Genomic DNA, 21,589 nt, shown 5'->3' with positions numbered 1-21,589 from the left:
GAGCCTCACACGGCCTCACGGAGCCAGGTAGAATCATAGAAACGTGGTTTATTCCCCAGGTGGTGCAGAGCTCAGGGGGCTGGGGGGGGGGTGGCCCCTTTGTCCCGGGGGGGGTAAAGATGGGGATTTATTGCACAGGGAGGGGCCGTGCCTCATGCGGGGACCAGAGGGTGCAAGGCTGGTTCTTAGAGTGGGGCTGGGGGGTGAGAGAAACAGGGGAAGGGGGTATCAGGGGGCCTGTGTTCCCCTCCGCTACCCGGGGGAGCCTGTGGGGGGCGGGATGGGGGGGCTGGAGGGGCGGGGCAGCTCAGAACCGTACAGAGGGATACACAGTGTCACCCGGTCGTACACAACACGCCCAGAACATGCAGGAAACACACACACACGCCCCCTCCCCCCATCTCAGGTGCACCCGCAAAATGCAGCTGCTCCCCCCTCCTTGCCCCCCAGCATCCTCCAGCACTGCCCTGGGGCCAGCCCTGCTGAGCCCCCTGCCCCACAGTGCCCCCTACACTGGGGGTCCCTGGGTTCTCTCCCCGGCGCTGGGAGGGCAGTGGGGGCGGGTGGTTAGACCAGGGGGTGGGAGCCAGGACTCCTGGGTTCTCTCCCTGGCACTGGGGGGCAGTGGGGGCTGGTGGTTAGAGCAGGGGGTGGGAGCCAGGACTCCTGGGTTCTCTCCCTGGCGCTGGGAGGGCAGTGGGGGCGGGTGGTTAGAGCAGGGGGTGGGAGCCAGGACTCCTGGGTTCTCTCCCTGGCGCTGGGGGGGCAGTGGGGGCTGGTGGTTAGAGCAGGGGGCCGGGGGCCAGGACTCCTGGGTTCGCTCCCTGGCGCTGGGAGGGCAGTGGGGGCTGGTGGTTAGAGCAGGGGGTGGGAGCCAGGACTCCTGGGTTCTCTCCCCGGCGCTGGGAGGGCAGTGGGGGCGGGTGGTTAGAGCAGGGGGCCGGGGGCCAGGACTCCTGGGTTCTCTCCCCCATGCTGGGAGGGCAGTGGGGCTGGTGGTCAGAGCAGGGGGTGGGAGCCAGGACTCCTGGGTTCTCTCCCCGGCGCTGGGAGGGCAGTGGGGGCGGGTGGTTAGAGCAGGGGGTGGGAGCCAGGACTCCTGGGTTCTCTCCCTGGCGCTGGGGGGGCAGTGGGGGCTGGTGGTTAGAGCAGGGGCCGGGAGCCAGGACTCCTGGGTTCTCTCCCTGGCGCTGGGAGGGCAGTGGGGGCTGGTGGTTAGAGCAGGGGGCCGGGAGCCAGGACTCCTGGGTTCTCACCCCAGCGCTGGGAAGGCAGTGGGGGCTGGTGGTTAGAGCAGGGGGCCAGGAGCCAGGACTCCTGGGTTCTCTCCCCAGCTGTGGAAAGTGGCTGATACACATATTAGGGGACCTGAGACAGATAATTAAAATCCTCCCCGGTGCAGCCTGTGGGGAACTGGCTTTGACTCCCCCCTCCCCTCCCAGCCGATAAGCAATAAAATACAACAGTCGTCAAATGAGGCTAGAATGATCCTCCCCACGACAGGCTCCGGCCCCATGTCCACTTTTCCTGGGGTCTGGCTTCAGCGACCCCTGGGCTAGGTCTGTCTCTTGTTACTGCAAGTGTCTGTCACGAGGAAGGGGGAGGGGCTTGTGGGAGGGGGCGGGGCTTCCCTTTGCCACGCCCCTCCCCCCAGCATTGGCTTCTCGTTTCCATCGACTGGCAAAGGCTGTATAAGTTCTCTCCTGCAAGACTCCATTGCCCCCCAGGTCCGTCGGCGAGCGAGCATTGCTGCCGGGTGGGGAGAAAAGGCGTAACCCAGCCGGGCAGAAAGGCCCCCCGGCGTCCCCGGGATACCCCCCCCTGAGGCCCCCTCCGCTGGCAGAAAGGAAGGCGGGGGGCTGTGCATTGCCACGGGGGTCAACGCTGGCGCTTGCAGCCTTTTCCGGCCGCGAGCGGATCGCAGCGGGTACGTCCCTGCCGTGGAAACGCGGCGATTGTGCACGACGCAGCGGGTGGCGACGCCGCTGCTGGGGCTCTCGACGTCGCCCCGTGCTGGTGGGGACAGGGCACCGGGCCCTTATGGCTCTGAAGGAAGGCCCGGGAAAGGGGGTGCTTTGTGAACGGCGTCACCCGGCGGGACAAAAACCGGTCGCGCGCCTCCTTATTGCTGGCGAAGGAAGGGCAGCTTGACGGGGCCGCTTTCCTGATGGAGGAGGCCTGTGCGCCCTTATTGCTGCAAAGGGAGCTGGCGCTGCTGAGATCCCATCCCCAGCCGACGGCTGAACGGGGAGCCCCGTTCTCAGCTGGCACGGAAGACCGTGGGTGTCCCCCCCATGGTGGGGGCGCAGGGTAGCGCACCCTCCATGGCATAGTTGCTTATTTTTCTCTGAGGTCCGAGAGGTCGAAGGTAGGCAGGCGGCTGTCCTGAGCCAGGGCTGAGGGCGGGACGGAGCAGGGAAGGGGCGCGGCTGGAGCAACGGAGAAGCCCCTCCCCGACCTCGGGGTTACGTGGCTTGGGGCTTGGCTGGCTCTTTGCCGGGGGCGCCGGCCTGGTCCCCCTTCCGGGCCGCCGAGGTTCCCAGCACGCTGTGGAGCGATGGTTCCCGGTACATGGCCACTGCGGGGGGAGAGAGAGGGAGAGAGAGAGAGAGAGAGAGAGACACACGCTCGGAGAAGGGTGACAAGGTGAAGCCCCTGCCACGCTACTGCCTGGGAAGACAGGGGCAGGCAAATGAAACAAATTAGAGGGCCTTAGACCCTCACCGCGGGGCCGAGCACCATCAACCTGCTCTGGAATATCTGCAGCGATGGAGATCCCACGACCTCCACCAACTCCGCCCGACGGGGAGCAAGTTGTTCCCTGATGTCCAGCCTCAACCTCCCTTGCTGCAGTTTAAACCCATTGCTCTGACCTGTCCTTCGAGGCCCAGGAGAACCACTTTTCTCCCTTCTCCTTGCAACCCTCTTGGAGGTACTTGAAAAGCGCCGTCGCGTCCCCCTCAGCCTTCTCGTTTCCCAACTAAACAAGCCCCCAGTTCTTCCCGTCGTCCCTCATCGCCCGTGTTCAACCCCATTATTAATGACCTGGAGGAGGGGCTGGATTGCGCCCTCGGCAAATTCGCAGACGAGGCTAAGCTAGGGGGACAGGATGGAGGGTCAGGAGGGGGTCCAGAAGGACCTGGATAACTTGGACAACTGGGCCAAAATAAATGGGGTGCGATTCAACAAGGACAAGTTTGGAGTCCTGCCCGCGGGAGGGGAGAATCCCGAGCCTTGTTCCAGGCTGGCTAAGGAGCCGGGTGGCAGAAAAGGCCCTGGGGGTCGCGGTGGGCGAGAGGCCGGAGAGGAGCCCCCAGTGGGGCCTTGTAGCCGAGAAGGCGACCGGCGCATGGGGCTGCGTCCGGAGGAGCATTTCCAGCAGCGCTAGAGAAGTGATGGGTCCCCTCTCCTCGGCACTGGGGAGGCCCCGGCTGGAGGGTTGTGTCCGGTTCTGGGCCCCCCAGTGCAGAAGGGACGTGGGTGCGTTGGAGAGGGGCCGGCGGAGGGCAACCAAAATGCGCCGGGGGCTGGAGCAGGTGGCCGGCGAGGAGAGGCCGAGGGACTGGGGCGTGGTGAGTTGGCAGAAGAGAAGAGCGAGGGGGGTTTGCTGGCAGCCTTCACCTCCCTCCAGGGGCTCTGACGAGGCTGGGGGGAGGCTGTTCTCGGGGGTGCCGGGGGGCAGGACGAGGAGCGACGGGCTCACGTCGCGGTGGGGGAGGTGGGGGTCGGAGATGAGGAAAAACTCTCCCCCCAGGAGGGCGGTGAGGCACTGGGACGGGTTCCCCAGAGCGGTGGGGGGATCTCCAGCTCTAGAGGTGGAGCTGGGCCAAGCCCTGGCTGGGACGACAGGGTCAGGCTGGTCCCGCTCTGGGCAGCGGGCTGGACCCCACGACCTCCCATGCTCCTGTCCCGCCCTGGGAGTGTGGGATTTTCTGTTCTCTAGACCCGTCCAATCTCTCCACCTCTTTCCTGAAACGTGGGGGCCCAGGACCAGAGACAAAGTTCCAGCTGAGGCCTCGTTGGCACAGAGCCAAGTGGACTTACAACTCCTGTTCGTGCAGAGCAGAATCAGGCTTGGTTGTTAGGCAACAGTGTCACACTATTTAGCTTGCGGTCTACATGACCTCCGCCAGGTCCTTTTCTGCACAGCCCCCTCCTGGCGTGGCCCACAACAGCAGTATTGGTGTCAGCAGTGGGATAGCTCGAGCTACTATGCAAGGAAAGTGGTGCCCATGTGACACCCCCTATTGTTCCCTCTAGCCTCTTCCCCCTTGTCCTGGCTCATTCCCCTCCCTGCTCACCTTCCAGAAGTTTGGGCAAGAAGTGGGCGGCGGCTTTGGTCTTCTTGACTCGGTTTCCCTTCATGACCTGGCCCTCTTTGTTGAGGCCCAGGTACCAGGAGCGGCCGGACTCGTGCTGGCGGTAGAGGGTGGAGGAGTACGTGACGTAGTAGTTCTCGAAGACGCATTCCTTGAAGCGGCACTCGGCGGTGAAGTGAGCCTGTGACGAGGCGGAGAGAGAAACGGGAGGGTGGCGGGAGGCTGCAGTGACCAACCATGCCCAGCCGAGGGCAGTGTTCAACCCCTGTTGTTCGGCCTCCAAGAGGGGCCTCGGCTCGGATGCTTGGGTTCTCCGGTCCCTGCCCCACGGTGCCCCCTAGCACTGCCCTGGGGCCAGCCCTGCCTGGCAGGGGCCAGTGCCCCCTGCTGAACGCCCTGTCACGTGGTGCCATATTCATGGTTATTTTCACCATTAGTGCCCTGTTCACTCTTATTTTCCCTCTTGACACCCTGTGCACCATGATTTTCACGCTCAGTGCCACATCCACTGTTGTTGTCTACAGCAGGCCTGGGGATTTTCACTATCAACACCCCCAGTCACCATCATCCCCCCGACCCACGTTCACTATCATTTTCACGAGCATCTCCACGTTCACCATGAGTTTCCTCACTCTGCTCACCACCGCTCTTCCCGGCCCCTGGCTGCCCACCTTTCACCAGCGAGAAATGCCGTCCCCCGTGCGACGGGGCGAGCAAGTCGTGAAGACACGGCCCGCTGGGCGTGCTTGGCGCTACACAGACAGCAGCTGACGAGAAGGGGGGGGGCTGTTTGGCACAGGCTCTTTCTCCCTGGCTGGGAGGGTGTGGGTGATTTCCCAGGGTTCCCCAGGGGTTCTCTTGAAAAATCAGGCCAGCAGCTAAGTACATCGCAGCATCAGCTGGCCGGGGGGATGGGATATGCAGGAGAGAGGCCAGTGGGGCCTGAGGGAGGGGATTTCGTGGGGCAGCATCCTGGGGGTGGGGGCTGGATGGCTGGGAAGATGGGTCCTGCACCCCTCCGTGGACCCCCAGGGAGTTTGGGAGATGGAGGGTGTTGGTCTTAAGGGGCTGTGGGGGATGGATGCTCTGAGTGTCCACCCCCGTTGAGTGAAGAAGGGGATGGGGGTTCACTTGGGGGTAGGGAGCCCCACCGGCTGGAGACAGACGGGACAGGAACCCCCAGCTATCCCACCGCTGACAGCAATGCAGGCTTTTGGTCTGGCTACACCATCCCCTCTCACCCTTAGCTCTGCCTTCTATGCCACACCACTTGCTGGCAGCGAGTGGGTACCACAACCCATTAGCCACCAGCGGCCTGTCCCTCCAGGGCTCACCTAGCTATCCCACTGCTGACACCAAACAGATGCTCCAATCTGCTTCCCTGGGGACACACTGTGGCTATCCACCCCTCGACTGAGCCAGGAGGCAGGGCAACAACTGGGAGAGAGAGGACCCTGCCCCCTCTTCGCCACCCCACCGCTCTGCACCCAGGGCTGCCACACAACCCAGAGATCCCACCCTTGCCACCAACAGTCGCTTCAATCAGGAGGGAGGGCCGGGGGAAGGACACTTACGGAGGTATAGAGGTAGCCCTCGGCATTCATGGCGACATATTGCCCTGACTTGGAGCCCTGGATGGCGACGACTCTCAGCCCCACGGGGATCAGGTTGAAGAGAGCTGTAGGAGGGGAGAGAGATGGACAGTGAGGCATCAGCTCTGGAGAAGCAGCTAGATGGGAATGGGGCAGGGCCTGGCCCCTCTAGGGGCACCGGCTCCCCCCGGCCCAGGGCAGGACTGGCTGGCTCAGGGGGCAGGGAACAGGTAACTCCTCCCTTCACCTAATCTCCCCCCAACTGTTTCTGCTCCGGGAGGCACCGGAACATTCTGGGATTGCATAAAAGCAGATTAAATGCCTCAGAAGCTGCCACCCCCCCACCCCGCCAAAGAGGCCTGATAGAGTGTGATGGGGTTCAGGGGTCCCCTTGCAGTGCACCCCGTCCGCTGGCAGGAGTGACACTCACTCAGCAGGTACAACAGCAGGTTTATTAGGCAACAGATGTCCAGTTTGTCACAGAAGCAACAGCATAGCAGCCAGAGACAGTCCTTCCAACCCGTCCTGGGGGGAAGACCCCGAGGGGGGCCCCTCTGGGGTGTAGCTTTCCCCTCCTCAGGCTGGCTGCCTTCCAGCTCTCCCTTCTCCTCGCCTCTCACTGCCACCCCCGATTCAAAAACCCAGCTCAGCTCCTCCCTGCTCTTTGTTCAGGCAGAGGTGTTATCTGCCAGTTGTAGCCCCAGGGTCATCCTTAGCCACTGGGAGCTGCTGCTTGCCTCGGACATCCAGCCTGACTCACACATGCACCCCCCCCACTCCATCACATCTCTCCCCCCTTCCAGACCGCACTGAGCGGGGTCACTTAGCCAGTGACCTGGGGAAGTTCGGGGCCCTCCCTGCGTGACAGGGCATCGGCTATGGTGTTGTTGTTCCCCTTGACGTGGACCACCTCCATGTCGTGGTCCTGCAGGAGCAGACTCCACCGCAGGAGCTTGGCGTTGGCCCCTTTCATGTGATGCAGCCAGGTCAGGGGTGAGTGATCGGTGTACACGGTGAAACGCCGTCCAAACAGGTACGGCTGCAGCTTCCCCAGCGCCCACACCATGGCCAGACATTCCTTCTCTATGGCCGCGTAGCTCTGCTCCCGGGGCAGCAGCTTCTTACTCAGGTACACGATGGGGTGTTTCTCCCCTTTGTCAGTCACCTGCATTAGCACCGCCCCCAGCCCCACGTCCGAGGCATCGGTGAACACCAGGAAGGGCTTGTTGAAGTCGGGATTTGCCAGCACTGGGGCCCTGATCAGAGCCTCCTTCAGCGCGCAGAGGGCCTCTTGGCACTGCTCGGTCCAAACCACCTTGTCAGGCTTTCCCTTTTTACACAGCTCCGTGAGGGGGGCTGCGATGGAGCTAAAGTGGGGCACAAACCTCCGGTAGTACCCCGCCATCCCAATGAAGGCCTGGACCTGCTTCTTAGTCTGGGGTGTTGGCCAATCTCTGACAGCCTCCACTTTAGCTGGCTCTGGCTTTAAGCAGCCGCTGCCCACCTTGTGGCCCAGGTAGGTCACCTCAGCCATTCCCACCTTGCACTTCCCTGCCTTGATAGTCAGACCAGCCTTCTGGAGTCGGTCCAGCACCTGCTTGACCTGGGACACATGGTCCTCCCACGTCTGGCTGAAGATGCAGATGTCGTCCATGTAAGCCAGGGCAAAGCTCTCCATCCCCTTCAGTAGCTGGTCCACCAGACGCTGGAAGGTAGCAGGTGCCCCCTTGAGGCCGAAGGGCAGGACCAAGAACTCGTAGAGCCCCACAGGAGTGATGAAAGCCGACTTCAGCCGGGCATCTTGGTCTAATGGCACTTGCCAGTACCCCTTGGTGAGGTCTATGGTGGTGAGGTAACGGGCTCCCCCCAGCTTGTCTAAAAGGTCATCAGGCCTGGGCATGGGGTAGGCGTCCGAGACAGTGATGGCGTTAAGCTTGCGATAGTCCACACAAAACCGAACAGACCCATCTTTTTTAGGGACTAACACCACGGGAGAGGCCCAGGGGCTGGACGAGGGTTGGATCACCCCCAGAGCCAGCATGTCTTCAACCTCCCGCTCTATGTCCTGAGCCGTCCTCCCTGTGGCTCTGAATGGCACACACTTGATAGGGGCGTGGGTGCCTGTCTCTATTCGGTGGACAGCCAGGTCAGTGCGTCCGGGTCTGTCCGAGAACAGCTGTTGATGCGAATGCAGCACCTCCTTGATCTCCGTCTGCTGGGCAGGGGTCAGCTGGTCTGAGAGGGGAATAGACTCCAGCAAGGAGCCGGCTCCCGTCCTTGTGAGTAAATCCACCAAGGGATCTTCCCCCTGCCCCTCCCAGTGTCTGCACACGGCCAGCACCAAGTTCTGCCTGTCCCAGTAAGGTTTCATCATGTTCACATGATAGACCCGGTGGCTGTGGGCCCGGTTCGACAGTTCCACCACATAATTCACGTCATTTAGCTGTTTGACGACCTTGAAGGGCCCATCCCAGGCCGCTTGCAGCTTGTTCCGCCGCACAGGTATAAGGACCATCACTTGATCCCCGGTGGCATAGGCTCGGGCCCTGGCGTTACGGTCATACCAGACCTTTTGCTTCCTTTGGGCCATGGAGAGGTTCTCCCTGGCCAGGCCCATGAGCTCGGTGAGTTTTTCCCGGAAGGTCAGTACATACTGTACCACTGACTCCCCTTCAGGGGAGGCCGTCCCCTCCCACTCTTCTCTGAGCAAGTCCAAGGGTCCCCGTACCCTCCTTCCGTACAGCAGCTCAAACGGGGAGAACCCCGTGGATTCCTGGGGCACCTCCCTGTATGCAAACAGCAGGTGGGGTAAGTACTTGTCCCAGTCATGGGGGTATTGATTCATGAAGGTTCTCAGCATCTGCTTCAGAGTCCCATTGAACCTCTCCACCAGCCCATTGGTCTGCGGGTGGTAGGCTGTGGCCCAGGTGTGCCGGACCCCACACTTGTCCCACAAGCTTTGCAGTAGGGCCGACATGAAGTTGGACCCCTGATCTGTGAGGACCTCCTTGGGGAACCCCACTCTGCTGAAAATGGACAGCAGTGCATCAGCCACGGTGTCAGCGTCGATAGAGGTCAAGGCCACTGCTTCTGGGTATCGCGTGGCAAAATCTACCACCACCAAAATATATTTCTTCCCCGAACGCGTTGCCTTACTGAAGGGGCCCACTATGTCTATAGCCACTTTCTGGAAAGGCTCCTCTATGATGGGCAGTGGCCTCAAGGCAGCTTTCCCCTTGTCCCGGCTCTTCCCCATCCTCTGGCAGGGATCGCAGGACAGGCAATACAGACGGACAGCTGCAAAGATCCCTGGCCAGAAAAAGTTCTGTAACAACCTTCTCCTGGTGCGGTGGATCCCCTGGTGTCCTGCGAGCGGGACATCATGGGCTAGGTACAGCAGCCTGCGCCGGTACTTTTGGGGGACCACCAGTTGCCTCTGGACCTTCCATGGCTCCGCTTTGCGTCTGGGAGCCCATTCCCGGTACAGGAATCCCTTTTCCCACAGGAATCTCTCCCTGCAGCCCTCCCCCAGCTGCGGAGCTGGGCTGAGACTGGCCAGTTCCCTCAGCTTCTGCAAGGAGGGGTCTCTCTGCTGCTCTGCCTGGAATTCTTCCGCTCGGGCAGGAGCGGATGCTACTTCCCCATCCCTGCCTGGCTCCAGCACCCCTGGCCTGTGAGATCTGGGTTTTGGGGGCCCCCTTTCTCTCAGGGTTGGCCCCTGTGGCTTTGGCTGGGCCTGTACCCCTGAATCTGGGGAGCGCACCCCTCGTTTTCTTTGGCTATGGGTCAGGACCAGGGCACGAGGGCGTTCACCTTGCCAGTTCTCCAGGTCAGCCCCCATCAGTACATCCGCCGGCAAATGGCTGTGCACGCCCACTTCCTTGGGGCCTTCCTTCTTCCCCCATTTCAGGTGCACCCTCGCCATGGGCACCTTGAAAGGGGTCCCATCAATTCCTGTTATCGTCAGGTGGGAATCGGGTATCATGCAGCCGGGTGCCACCACGCCGGGTCGGGCCAGTGTCACGTCAGCGCCTGTGTCCCAGAACCCCGTGACCTTTTTCCTGTCTACCTCGAGGTGTTTGAGACACTTGCTCCACAGAGGTAGCGCTGCCCCCACTCTGTAAACTGGCCTCTGAGCATTTGGTCCCCCTGAGGAGCTGGTCTGTGGGGCGGATTCGGCCCAATCCGAGTGCCCATTGTCAGCACCACCCGCCTTGGCCGCCAGCCCCTCTGACTTCTGGGACCCCACCCAGTTGACTCCATGACCCCCCGGCCTGCTCAACCTGTCTGGGAGCCTGGGGCACTGGGCTGCTCTATGCCCCTTTCGCCCACAGCGGTAACAGCCTGGGTCTTGTTGTGTCCCTCGGGCCGGCTGCTCTGTCCGGGCTCTGTTTGGCTCTCTGGGGGGTGGGTGGCTGGCCCCTCTTTCCTGGGCTCGCCCAAGAGGTGGTCCCCTCTGTCGTACAGTTAGGGACCGGTCTCTCTGAGATTCTCGGTTTCTCCAGGACTCCCTCTCCCTCCGGGACTCCCTCTCTCTCCGAGACTCCCTCTCCTTGTGGGGCTCACTTTCAAACCTGGCCCGGCTGTTTGTGAAGTCATCTGCCAGTTTCCCTGCATCATGTGAGTCCCCCGGCTTCCGGTCCACGAGCCACACCCTCAGGTCAGGTGCGCACATCTCGTAGAATCGCTCCACCACCGCCAGCTCGATCAGGTCCTCTACGGACTGGACTCCCATTCCGAACGCCCACTTCTGGTAGTATTGCTTCAGGCGGGCAGTTGTATCTACGTGGGTTTCCTCTGGCCTCTTCTGCGCCTCCTGGAACTTCTTCTTGTACATCTCCGGAGTCAGCCCGAACTTATGCAGCAGGGCCTGTTTGAACCGTTCATAGTCCCCAGGCTGCAGCCCCACCAGCTGGCTGAGCACCGCTGCACCCTTCCGGCCCAGCAAGGGGGTGAGGTGCCGGAGCCACTCATCTGGGGGAACCTCGTGCAACTCACAGGCTCGCTCGAAGGCGGTAAGGAACTCGTCCATGTCCCCTGTGTCCTGACACTGGGCCAGCACACGCGTCTCCAAGTGACTGGCCACCCCGAGCCGTCTGGCCCTCTCCCCGCTTACCGCAGCTGGGGCCTCTTGGCGTCTCGCCTCTGCCATGGTTCGCTCATGCTCCCGCTCTCGCTCTCTCTCCTCCCGCTGTCTCTCTTGTAGCTGGCACTCGTGCTCACGCTCTCTTTCTCGTTCCTGGCGCTCGTGCTCACGCTCTCTTTCCCGTTCCTGGAGCTCACGCTCACGCTCTCTTTCCCATTCCTGGCGCTCACGCTCACGCTCTCTTTCCCATTCCTGGCGCTCACGCTCTCTTTCTCGTTCCTGTCGCTCACGCTCTCTTTCCCGTTCCTGGTGCTCCAGTTCCTTTAATTTCACCTCGAGTTCCAGCCGTCTCAGCTCTGCGGCGGGGGACTCTGCCCGCGATGGACCACCGCTAGCTGAGCGCGACCTGGTGGGCACCGCGTCTGTCGGACGGCGTCGAGCCCCTGCTCCTGTCGAAGAATCCGAAATGCTTCCCGAGGCTGACCGGCCACTTTCTGCCGGGACAGGCTCTGCCCCCCCGGATCGGTCATTCTCTTCCAGCTGTGCAATCAGCTGGGCCTTGGTCGCCTTCCCCACGGTCAGGCCCCTCTCTCTGCACAGCCCCGCTAGCTCTGCCTTCAGGAGTCGGGTATAATCCATCTCCCCGCTATCTCCCGGGGTATCCACTCACCAGCAGCAGCTGCAGGAATGGCTCTGTTCCCCCTCTGACTCTTGTGAGACTCCTTCCTTCTCTGGTGCTCAGTCAGCCACTGCTGGGAGCTCATCCGTGGGTGCAGTGCATCCCACTTCTGACACCAGTGTGATGGGGTTCAGGGGTCCCCTTGCAGTGCACCCCGTCCGCTGGCAGGAGTGACACTCACTCAGCAGGTACAACAGCAGGTTTATTAGGCAACAGATGTCCAGTTTGTCACAGAAGCAACAGCATAGCCGCCAGAGACAGTCCTTCCAACCCGTCCTGGGGGGAAGACCCCGAGGGGTGCCCCTCTGGGGTGTAGCTTTCCCCTCCTCAGGCTGGCTGCCTTCCAGCTCTCCCTTTTCCTAGCCTCTAACTGCCACCCCCGATTCAAAACCCAGCTCAGCTCCTCCCTGCTCTTTGTTCAGGCAGAGGTGTTATCTGCCAGTTGTAGCCCCAGGGTCATCCTTAGCCACTGGGAGCTGCTGCTTGCCTCGGACATCCAGCCTGACTCACACATGCACCCCCCCCACTCCATCACATAGAGGAATGGGGGAAGGGAGGTGTTCTGCCAGGTGAAGAACCCAGGAGTCCGGGCTGCAGGTTGGGGGAGCCCGCGCCCCTAGAGGGGCCAGGCCCTGCCCCATTCCCTGCCCCTGAGCCAGCCAGTCCCACCCTGGGCCGGGGGGAGCCGGCGCCTTGAGAGGGGCCAGGTCCTGCCCCACTCCCTGTCCCTGAGCCAGCCAGTCCTGCCCTGGGCTGGGGGGAGGCGGTGCCCCTAGAGGGGCCAGGCCCTGCCCCACTCCCTGCCCCTGAGCCAGCTAGTCCTGCCCTGGGCCAGGGGGAGCCGGCGCCTTGAGAGGGGCCAGGTCCCACCCCTCTCCAGCCTCACCCTGCATGCCCCAGCCATGCCCACTCACTGAAGGTGTTGGCGTCCTCCTTTGTCCCGTCGAGGGTGCCGTCCGGATGCATGCGGAGAAAGTAGCCATGTCTGCAGAGGAGTTTGGTCAGGATGCCCTTCAGCTGTGGTTCTGGGGCGCCCCGGGACCGAGGGAGATAGGAAACAAAGACAGAAGAGACAATTGATTATCCCCTGGTGGGGTGAACCCGCTGCATAATCCCTCAAGCTCAGCCAAGCAGCAGGCGCTCTGAATGGCAGCCGGGCCGAAGGGTGCGCGAAACCGGACAGCAAATCCCAAAATAATACCTTTAAGCGACGTGCGAGAATCTGGGCTGGAGCTAAACTCCAGAGAGACACCCCCCCGCCCCCCGGGCCAAAGCAAAGCTAAGGCAACCTTGTGAGAAAGCTATCAAAACAAAAAGCAGCCAAGTGGCACTTTAAAGACTAGCAAAATAGTTTATTAGGTGAGCTTCCGTGGGACAGACCCACTTCTTCAGACCAGAGCCAGACAAGAACAGACTCAATATTTAAGGCACAGAGAACCAAAACCAGTAAGCAAGGAGGCCAAATCAGAAAAAGATAATCAAGGTGAGGAAATCTGTGTGCCGGCCGAGAAAACATCGGCAACTGCAAAGTCAGAAAGCAACTTTTCCCCCCAAAGGTCAAAGGAAATTTGTGAAAATGGAGACAGGATCGCTTAATTTAAGGCAACAAATAAATTGTCCACCTTGTGAAGCTGGAGAAAGGGCCGCGTAATTTAAGGGAACAAATAAATAGTCGACTTTCTGTAGCTGGAGAAAGGGCCGCGTAATTTAAGCCAACAAATAAATTGTCGACTTTCTGAAGCTGGAGACAGGATCGCGTAATTTAAGGGAACAAATAAATAGTCGACTTTCTGAAGCTGGAGAAAGGGCCGCGTAATTTAAGCCAACAAATAAATTGTCGACTTTCTGAAGCTGGAGACAGGATCGCGTAATTTAAGGGAACAAATAAATTGTCGACTTTCTGAAGGTGCAGACAGGATCGCGTAATTTAAGGGAACAAATAAATTGTCGACTTTGTGTATCCGGAGAAAGTTTTGCGTAACTTAAGCCAAAAAAACCATCGTCAACTTTGTGAAGCCAGAGAAAGTATCCTGTAATTTGTCAACAAATTTGTCATCATCTTTGTGAAGCCGGAGAAATTATCACATAACTTGTTAACAAATACAGTGTCATCTCTGTGAAGCTTGAGAAATTAACATAATTTAAGTCAACCAATATATCGCCACCTTTGTGAAGCTGGAGAAAGGATCCTGTAATTTGAGCCATTAATTACATCAACAACTTTGTGAAGAGGGAGAAAGAATTGTGTAATTTAAGTCAACAAATGTATCCTCAACTTTGTGAAGTCAGAGAAAGTATCACACAATTTAAGCCAACAAATGCCCCGCCAACTTTGTGAAGAGGCAGAAAATTTTGGGTAATTTGTCAACAAATACATTGTCAAGTTTGGGAAGCTGGAGAAAGTACCACATAATTTGTCAACAAATACATCACCATCTTTGTCAAGCTGGAGAAATTATTGCATAATTTAAGTCGACGAATATATCGTCAATTTTGTGAAGCTGGAGAAAGGATCATGTAATTTAAGCCAACAAAAACGTCGTCAACTTTGTGAAATTGGACAGAGTATCGTGTGATTTGCGATAAATTTGTAATTTGCAATAACTTAGTGAAGCTGGAGAAAGTATCGCGTAATTCAAGCCAACAGATACATCGTCAACTTTGTGAACCCGGAGAAATTATCACAGAATTTAAGTCAACCAATATATGGCCAATTTTGTGAAGCTGGAGAAAGTTTCGCATAATTGCAGCCAACAAAACCATCCTCAACTTTGTGAGGCTGGAGAAAGTACTGTGTAATTTAGGTCAACGAATACATCTTCGGAGAAATGATCACATAAATGTCGGCAAATCCATCGTCACCGTTGTGAAGCTGCAGAAACGATCGCGTAATTTAAGCCAAGAAATAGACGGAAAGCTCTGCCTGTCCGCCATCAAACCTCGTCAGACAGAGGGATCCGCTGTTATTTCCAACGGCTGGAGACACGTGCTACGAGAAAGCCGTCCAACATCAGAAAAAAGCGCCGGTTGCCGATCGAGCGTTACGACGTTTGCCGTGAAAACCTGCAGACCCACCGAACGCTGACAGTGAGGCCCGGTGTCCCTCGTCGGAGACCTTCACGTGAAAAACGACGTGAATCCCCAGGGAAGAGCCCCGGTTGGAAAGGAGCCCTCGTTGAAAAGCAGACACCCGCCAGAAAAAAAATCAAGGCACGTCCCCACGCCGAGAGACGTCCTTTACGGCAAAGGCTTCAATAGAAACTTCCAGCTGGAAGAACCGAGGGGATTCCGCCTCAAAAGTGCTGCCAGAATTTGCGAATGCAAAATGACGACAGAGGCCGGGGCGCAAGCGCCAGCGAGGGCAAAATAAAACTGTTACGGCAGTGACCGAAAGAACAGGCGCGAAACGTTGAAATATAAAGATGAGGAATTTCACGTAAAACCGTCCAAGCGAAAGACAAAGAAGAACTGGCAGCCCCCACTGACTCCCCAGAGCCAGGGGGAGAACCCAGGAGTCCTGGCTCCCCGCTCTAATCACCAGCCCCCACTGCCCTCCCAGCGCCGGGGAGAGAACCCAGGAGTCCTAGCTCCCGCCCCCTGCTCTAACCACCAGCCCCCACTGCCCCCCAGTGCCGGGGAGAGAACCCAGGAGTCCTGGCTCCCAGCCCCTGCTCTAACCACCAGCCCTCACTGCCCCCCAGCGCCGGGGAGAGAACCCAGGCATCTGCCTGACCTATTTTCACCACTAGGCCTCACTGCCCCCATGACCCCTCCCCGCCCGTCCCTGGCTGGCGCAGCGAGCGCTGGAAAATGGATTGTTTGTGTTGCGGTGAAGGGCAGTGGAGTGAAATTAGCTCTGACAGGGCCCCCTGGGAACCCGCAGAGCAGGACAGTCTGCGACACGCAGGTAAATAAAACATGCTCCATAACCTGCTCCGTCTCTCCAGCCCCTGCTGCTCCAGCCAGCCTCCGGAACAGCCCTCCCAGCGCCGGGGAGAGAACCCAGGAGTCCTGGCTCCCACCCAGCCCCCGCTACCCTAACCACCAGCCCCCACTGCCCTCCCAGCGCCGGGGAGAGAACCCAGGAGTCCTGGCTCCCACCCAGCCCCCCCTACCCTAACCACCAGCCCCCACTGCCCTCCCAGCGCCGGGGAGAGAACCCAGGAGTCCTGGCTCCCACCCAGCCCCCCCTACCCTAACCACCAGCCCCCACTGCCCTCCCAGCGCCGGGGAGAGAACCCAGGAGTCCTGGCTCCCGGCCCTGCTCTAACCACCAGCCCCCACTGCCCTCCCAGCGCCGGGGAGAGAACCCAGGAGTCCTGGCTCCCGGCCCTGCTCTAACCACCAGCCCCCACTGCCCTCCCAGCGCCGGGGAGAGAACCCAGGAGTCCTGGCTCCTACCCAGCCCCCCCTACCCTAACCACCAGCCCCCACTGCCCTCCCAGCGCCGGGGAGAGAACCCAGGAGTCCTGGCTCCCGGCCCTGCTCTATCCACCAGCCCCCACTGCCCTCCCAGCGCCGGGGAGAGAACCCAGGAGTCCTGGCTCCCACCCCCTGCTCTGACCACCAGCCCCCACTGCCGTCCCAGCGCCGGGGAGAGAACCCAGGAGTCCTGGCTCCCACCCAGCCCCCCCTACCCTAACCACCAGCCCCCACTGCCCTCCCAGCGCCGGGGAGAGAACCCAGGAGTCCTGGCTCCCGGCCCCTGCTCTAACCATCAGCCCCCACTGCCCTCCCAGCGCCGGGGAGAGAACCCAGGAGTCCTGGCTCCCACCCCCTGCTCTACCCACCAGCCCCCAAGCGCCGGGGAGAGAACCCAGGAGTCCTGGCTCCCTCCCAGCCCCCACCCCCGGAGGTCCGGTTGTGCATGGGTCCGTTCACGAGTATCTGTGCTCAGAGCCTTGTGCAGGCACCGCAGGGTGCTGGGCCATGCCTGACTCACATCCAGCCCCCCGCCCCACCGGCTGTTCCCAGCTGACCCTGCGCCCCTGGCAGCTTGATTTATGGCTGCTCATTACATGGCTTGCAGAAAAGAGCTGAGCTGAGCTGGGCCTGGCGGAGGAGTGGGGGGGGCCTGGTTGGCCCATTGGGGGGGGCTGGGGCGTCCCCCGGAGCCAGCCACAAACACAGCCCCAGAGGCAGGTCCTGTAGCTGGCAGGTGAAGGCCGGGGGGGGATCACAAGTGCCTGTCCCCGTGCAAGGCCAGACACGAGGGCTGGATCACCAGTAAGACATCTGTGAGCCTCACCCAGAGCTGGTCGCACTGGGAGGGGGGTGCGAAGCAGCCAGTCAAATCCACAGAGCCCAACGGGGCCCCCACCTGTGTCATCCACCCGTGCGAGGGGTGTGCACCCCTTGTTCACCAGCTAGCAAAGGGGAATACACACGGCCAGCCCTGGCAGGTGTCCCACCCAGGCAGGGATGCAAGGAGTCCTGGCTCCCAGCCCCTGCTCTAACCACCAGCCCCCACTGCCCTCCCAGCGCCAGGGAGAGAACCCAGGAGTCCTGGCTCCCAGCCCCTGCTCTAACCACCAGCCCCCACTGCCCTCCCAGCGCCAGGGAGAGAACCCAGGAGTCCTGGCTCCCAGCCCCTGCTCTAACCACCAGCCCCCACTGCCCTCCCAGCGCCGGGGAGAGAACCCAGGAGTCCTGGCTCCCAGCCCCTGCTCTAACCACCAGCCCCCACTGCCCTCCCAGTGCCGGGGAGAGAACCCAGGAGTCCTGGCTCCCACCCCCTGCTCTGACCACCAGCTCCCACTGCCCTCCCAGTGCCGGGGAGAGAACCCAGGAGTCCTGGCTCCCACCCCCTGCTCTAACCACCAGCCCCCACTGTCCTCCCAGCGCCAGGGAGAGAACCCAGGAGTCCTGGCTCCCACCCCCTGCTCTAACCACCAGCCCCCACTGCCCCCCAGCGCCAGGGAGAGAACCCAGGAGTCCTGGCTCCCAGCCCCCTGCTCTAACCACCAGCCCCCACTGCCCTCCCAGCGCCGGGGAGAGAACCCAGGAGTCCTGGCTCCCGACCCCCTGCTCTAACCACCAGCCCCCACTGCCCTCCCAGCGCCGGGGAGAGAACCCAGGAGTCCTGGCTCCCGGCCCCTGCTCTAACCACCAGCCCCCACTGCCCTCCCAGCGCCGGGGAGAGAACCCAGGAGTCCTGGCTCCCGGCCCCTGCTCTAACCACCAGCCCCCACTGCCCTCCCAGCGCCAGGGAGAGAACCCAGGAGTCCGGGCTGCTGGAGTGAGTGAGGCACGAAGGGCCATTTGAATGGGTTTGTATAACTCATACCCTGGCGACAGCCCCAACATAAACCCTTTGGGCCATGGCCTGGACCTCTGCATGCATGCCTGCACACGCATGTTCTCTGCGTGTTCTGTCTGTGTGTGTCCTCAGTGTGTTGTCTGCAGGTTCTGTGTGTGTTCTCAGTGTGTTGTCTGCATGTTCTGTGTGTGTTCTCAGTATGTTCTCTGCGTGTTGTGTGTCCTCAGTGAGTTTTCCGCATGTCCTGGGCCTGTGTCCTGTGTGTCACCTCCAAGTGTTATCTGCATATTCTGTGTGTTCACAGTGTGTTGTCTGTGTGTTATCTGCATGTTCTGTGTCTGTTCTGCGCATGTTCTCTGTGCGTTGTCTGTGTGTTACCCGCGTGTTCTGCACGTGTTCTCTGCGTGTGTCCTCAGCATGTTCTCTGTGTGGTCTCAGTGTGTTCTGTTGTGTGTCCTCAGTGTGTTCTCTGCATGTTTTCAGTGTGTTGTCTGTGTGTTATCTGTACATTGTGTGTCCTACCTGTGTTATTCTCCATGTTCTCTGCGTGTTCTGTGTGTGTTCTCAGCCCCACCTCTCCAGCTCCCCCCTGCATGTATCCCTCTGTCCTTCCTTTCTCCCCACTCCCCCCAGGGGCAGGCTGTGCAGGTCAGGAGTGAGGGCACGGGAGAGCTGGGGGGCAGCGGTATGGGGGGCAGGGAGGGGCACCAGCTGGACTGAGGGGGCAGGAGCTGCAGGGGGGAGAGGGAGGGACACCAGCAGGGCTGAGGGGGCAGTGAATTTCCCAGGGGAACAAAACCTCCTTTGGCTTAACCAGAGCCAGGTCCCATAATGCCCTGTGCCTCTTAATGTATGCAAATATATTCAAATGACTTTATTTTCCTGTGCACGCGCTCCCTGGCCGTGTAGAGGGTTATCGAGAGGGCGGGTGGGGGGAGACACAAATGGGGTTTGCTCAGGGCTGCAGCAGAAAGTGGGGCCGGGAGCCAGGACTCCTGGGTTCTCTCCCCGGCGCTGGAGGGCAGTGGGGGCTGGTGGTTAGAGCAGGGGGTGGGAGCCAGGACTCCTGGGTTCTCTCCCTGGCACTGGGAAGGGCAGTGGGGCCTGGTGGTTAGAGCAGGGGGCTGGGAGCCAGGACTCCTGGGTTCTCTCCCCGGCACTGGGAGGGCAGTGGGGGCTGGTGGTCAGGGCAGGGGCCGGGAGCCAGGACTCCTGGGTTCTCTCCCCGGCACTGGGAGGGCAGTGGGGGCTGGTGGTTAGAGCAGGGGGTGGGAGCCAGGACTCCTGGGTTCTCTCCCCAGCGCTGGGAGGGCAGTGGGGGCTGGTGGTTAGAGCAGGGGGTGGGAGCCAGGACTCCTGGGTTCTCTCCCTGGCACTGGGAGGGCAGTGGGGGCTGGTGGTCAGGGCAGGGGCCGGGAGCCAGGACTCCTGGGTTCTCTCCCCGGCACTGGGAGGGCAGTGGGGGCTGGTGGTTAGAGCAGGGGGTGGGAGCCAGGACTCCTGGGTTCTCTCCCCAGCGCTGGGAGGGCAGTGGGGGCTGGTGGTTAGAGCAGGGGGTGGGAGCCAGGACTCCTGGGTTCTCTCCCTGGCACTGGGAGGGCAGTGGGGGCTGGTGGTTAGAGCAGGGGGTGGGAGCCAGGACTCCTGGGTTCTCTCCCTGGCACTGGGAGGGCAGTGGGGGCTGGTGGTCAGGGCAGGGGCCGGGAGCCAGGACTCCTGGGTTCTCTCCTCAGCTGGCTGCAGCGCACGTGGACTCGGCCTGGGTCCATCCATGCTCTGCTCTGGTGCCAGCACAAGGACATGGGAGGATAATGAGGTCCCGGCTGGTGGCCAAGGCCTAGTACCGGGGGGGGAGGGGCAGAAATGCTGACACAGCAGATGCTGCAGGAAGGATGGAGGGGAGGGGCCTGTCTCAGAGGATGGCCCCCCCAGCCCCCGCTGCCCCCCCAGTGCTGGGGAGAGAACCCAGGAGTCCTGAGCTCTCTCTAACCTGATCTTAGTGGTCCATAGAGGCAACAGCCAGAACAGCCCAGTCCACGAGCATCCTCCAGGATGGGGGCCCCATTCCAGGTCTATATGGACTGGGCCTCATACGGCACCAGTGTGACCCCGAAGCCCACAACTTCACAGCCTACGTCTCCCCGAGTGAACAGTGCGGCAACGACAGGGAGCAAGGGAGTCGTATATGGACCGGTCTGTATAGGCCGTACTATGGTTTCAAGCCTGGGTTCCGATACAGAAGGGAGCCAATCCGCTCTGCGCTCCCAGGTGGGAATGGGGGGGCATTTCCCCCCCGTAGAGACCAGTCCGTACAAACACAGCTTAGCCCAGCTCCTCCACATCGAGCTGGGCAGGGTACAGCTCTGTGGGGCTAGTGCAGCCGGCTGAGTGCCGCACGGCGCCTCTGCTGGCAGCCCCAGGCGTACCAAGGCGAACCGGTCCATACGGCCCTTATATTGACCAACTGGCTCTGTCTCAGCGCCCCTGCTGGTAGCCCCAGGTGCAGCAAGGAGAACTGGTCCATAGCCCCCTTATATTTGCTGCTGGTAGCCCCAGGCGTAGCAAGGAGAACCGGTCCATATACGCCTTATATTGACCAACTGGCTCTGTCTCAGCGCCCCTGCCGGTCACATTCACAGGCAATCACCCCAGCAACCCCCCCACCCATCGGTTCCCACTCGTTACAGGACAGTACGGCTCCCCCCCACGCCCCCCGGCGCTCACTCACCTGGGGTCTTCTCCAGCCGTCCCTTCCGCCTGCCGCAGAGCCGGACCTTGGAGATGAGGATAAGCAGCTGTTTCTGGCAGAGGGACTTGGTGCCCCGGGGACAGGCCTTCCGCGGGGGGGGCACCGGGCGGCTGGCCACTGGGTCCCGCACCTCCCGCCTCTGGCGGATCAGGGAGCTGGCGAGCGCTGCCATGGTCCCCAGGGGCTCACGCCGCTGCCATGGGGTGGGGGGCAGCTGCCCCCCGGGGCGCCCCCCACTGCCAAGCCCGGCCCTCTGTCCTCAACTTGGGGGGGGCTGGTTGGGGGTCAGCTGCGGCGGGGTCAGGGCATGCGCCACCCCACAGCTAGGCCATCTGGGGGGCTGACCTCCCGACCCTCCACAGGCCTCGGCCGCCCGCCAGGCCGCTCACCCCCAGCCAGCAAGAGAAGCCAGCGCCGGAGCCGGAGCCGGAGCCGGGGCCGGGACGGGAAGAGCCCCAGGCGTGCAGGGGTGGCGGGAGATTCCCGCAGGATTTTCTCGCGCTCCGGAGGAAAGAGGGGGGGGGGCGGTGGGCCCCCCCACACACACACACAGAGGCGCACAGGCGCCCCCACCCCGCCGCGCTCGCCCCGGTGTCCTTCAGCGGACGAGGCTGAGCGGGAAGCGGTGGCGGCTGGTGTGTGGCGGGCGGGTGAGGCGGGGGGGGCTGGCTGAGTGCGCGCGACGTCGAACTCAGCACCCCCCCCAGGGGAACCCGCCAGCTGGCAGGGACTTCCCGGCCTCGGTCTCCCCCCCTCCCATCATCTCCGCTCCAGGGCAGCCCGCACCCCTGAGTGCCCCCCCCCCCGAGAGAGGGCAAGGATGGGGGGGATTTGGGGGGGGGTCTGCCCCACAGATCAGCACACAAAGTGGGAGGGACGGAGCCCCCCCCCCGTGGGGAAGCAGA

General features: G+C 61.4%; 1 protein-coding gene across 2 annotated transcripts; it reads right to left on the bottom strand.

Annotated features, from left to right (window-relative positions):
• Window positions 1-1,129: 1,129 nt before the first annotated feature.
• Window positions 1,130-21,144, bottom strand: FGF11 (fibroblast growth factor 11). Of its 2 annotated transcripts, none has more exons than XM_074982963.1 (5): window positions 20,664-21,144; window positions 12,591-12,701; window positions 5,894-5,997; window positions 4,302-4,500; window positions 1,130-2,578 (listed from the first exon to the last, which is right to left on the bottom strand). In XM_074982963.1, the coding sequence occupies exons 1-5, from the start codon at window positions 20,854-20,856 to the stop codon at window positions 2,466-2,468; spliced, it is 720 nt and encodes a 239-aa protein (XP_074839064.1). In that variant the 5' UTR covers window positions 20,857-21,144; the 3' UTR covers window positions 1,130-2,465. The 2 variants fall into 2 exon arrangements, with proteins under 2 accessions (XP_074839064.1, XP_074839065.1); XM_074982964.1 differs by lacking the exon at window positions 20,664-21,144 and adding an exon at window positions 14,752-14,855.
• Window positions 21,145-21,589: the final 445 nt, after the last annotated feature.

The sequence above is a fragment of the Carettochelys insculpta genome, chromosome 34 (genome assembly GCF_033958435.1).
Source record: "Carettochelys insculpta isolate YL-2023 chromosome 34, ASM3395843v1, whole genome shotgun sequence".
NCBI lineage: Eukaryota > Metazoa > Chordata > Testudines > Carettochelyidae > Carettochelys > Carettochelys insculpta.
This window is presented reverse-complemented; position numbering and strand designations above follow the sequence as displayed.

Bases quoted from the DNA above. Each gene is read 5' to 3' on its own strand.
- FGF11 (XM_074982963.1), bottom strand. From the start codon at position 20,856: ATGGCAGCGCTCGCCAGCTCCCTGATCCGCCAGAGGCGGGAGGTGCGG. The intron at 5,998-12,590 runs GTGAGTGGGCAT...CCCCTCCTACAG, and splicing joins GGAGGACGCCAACACCTTCA to CTCTCTTCAACCTGATCCCC. The intron at 4,501-5,893 runs GTAAGTGTCCTT...GCCTCGTCACAG, and splicing joins AGGGCTACCTCTATACCTCC to GCTCACTTCACCGCCGAGTG.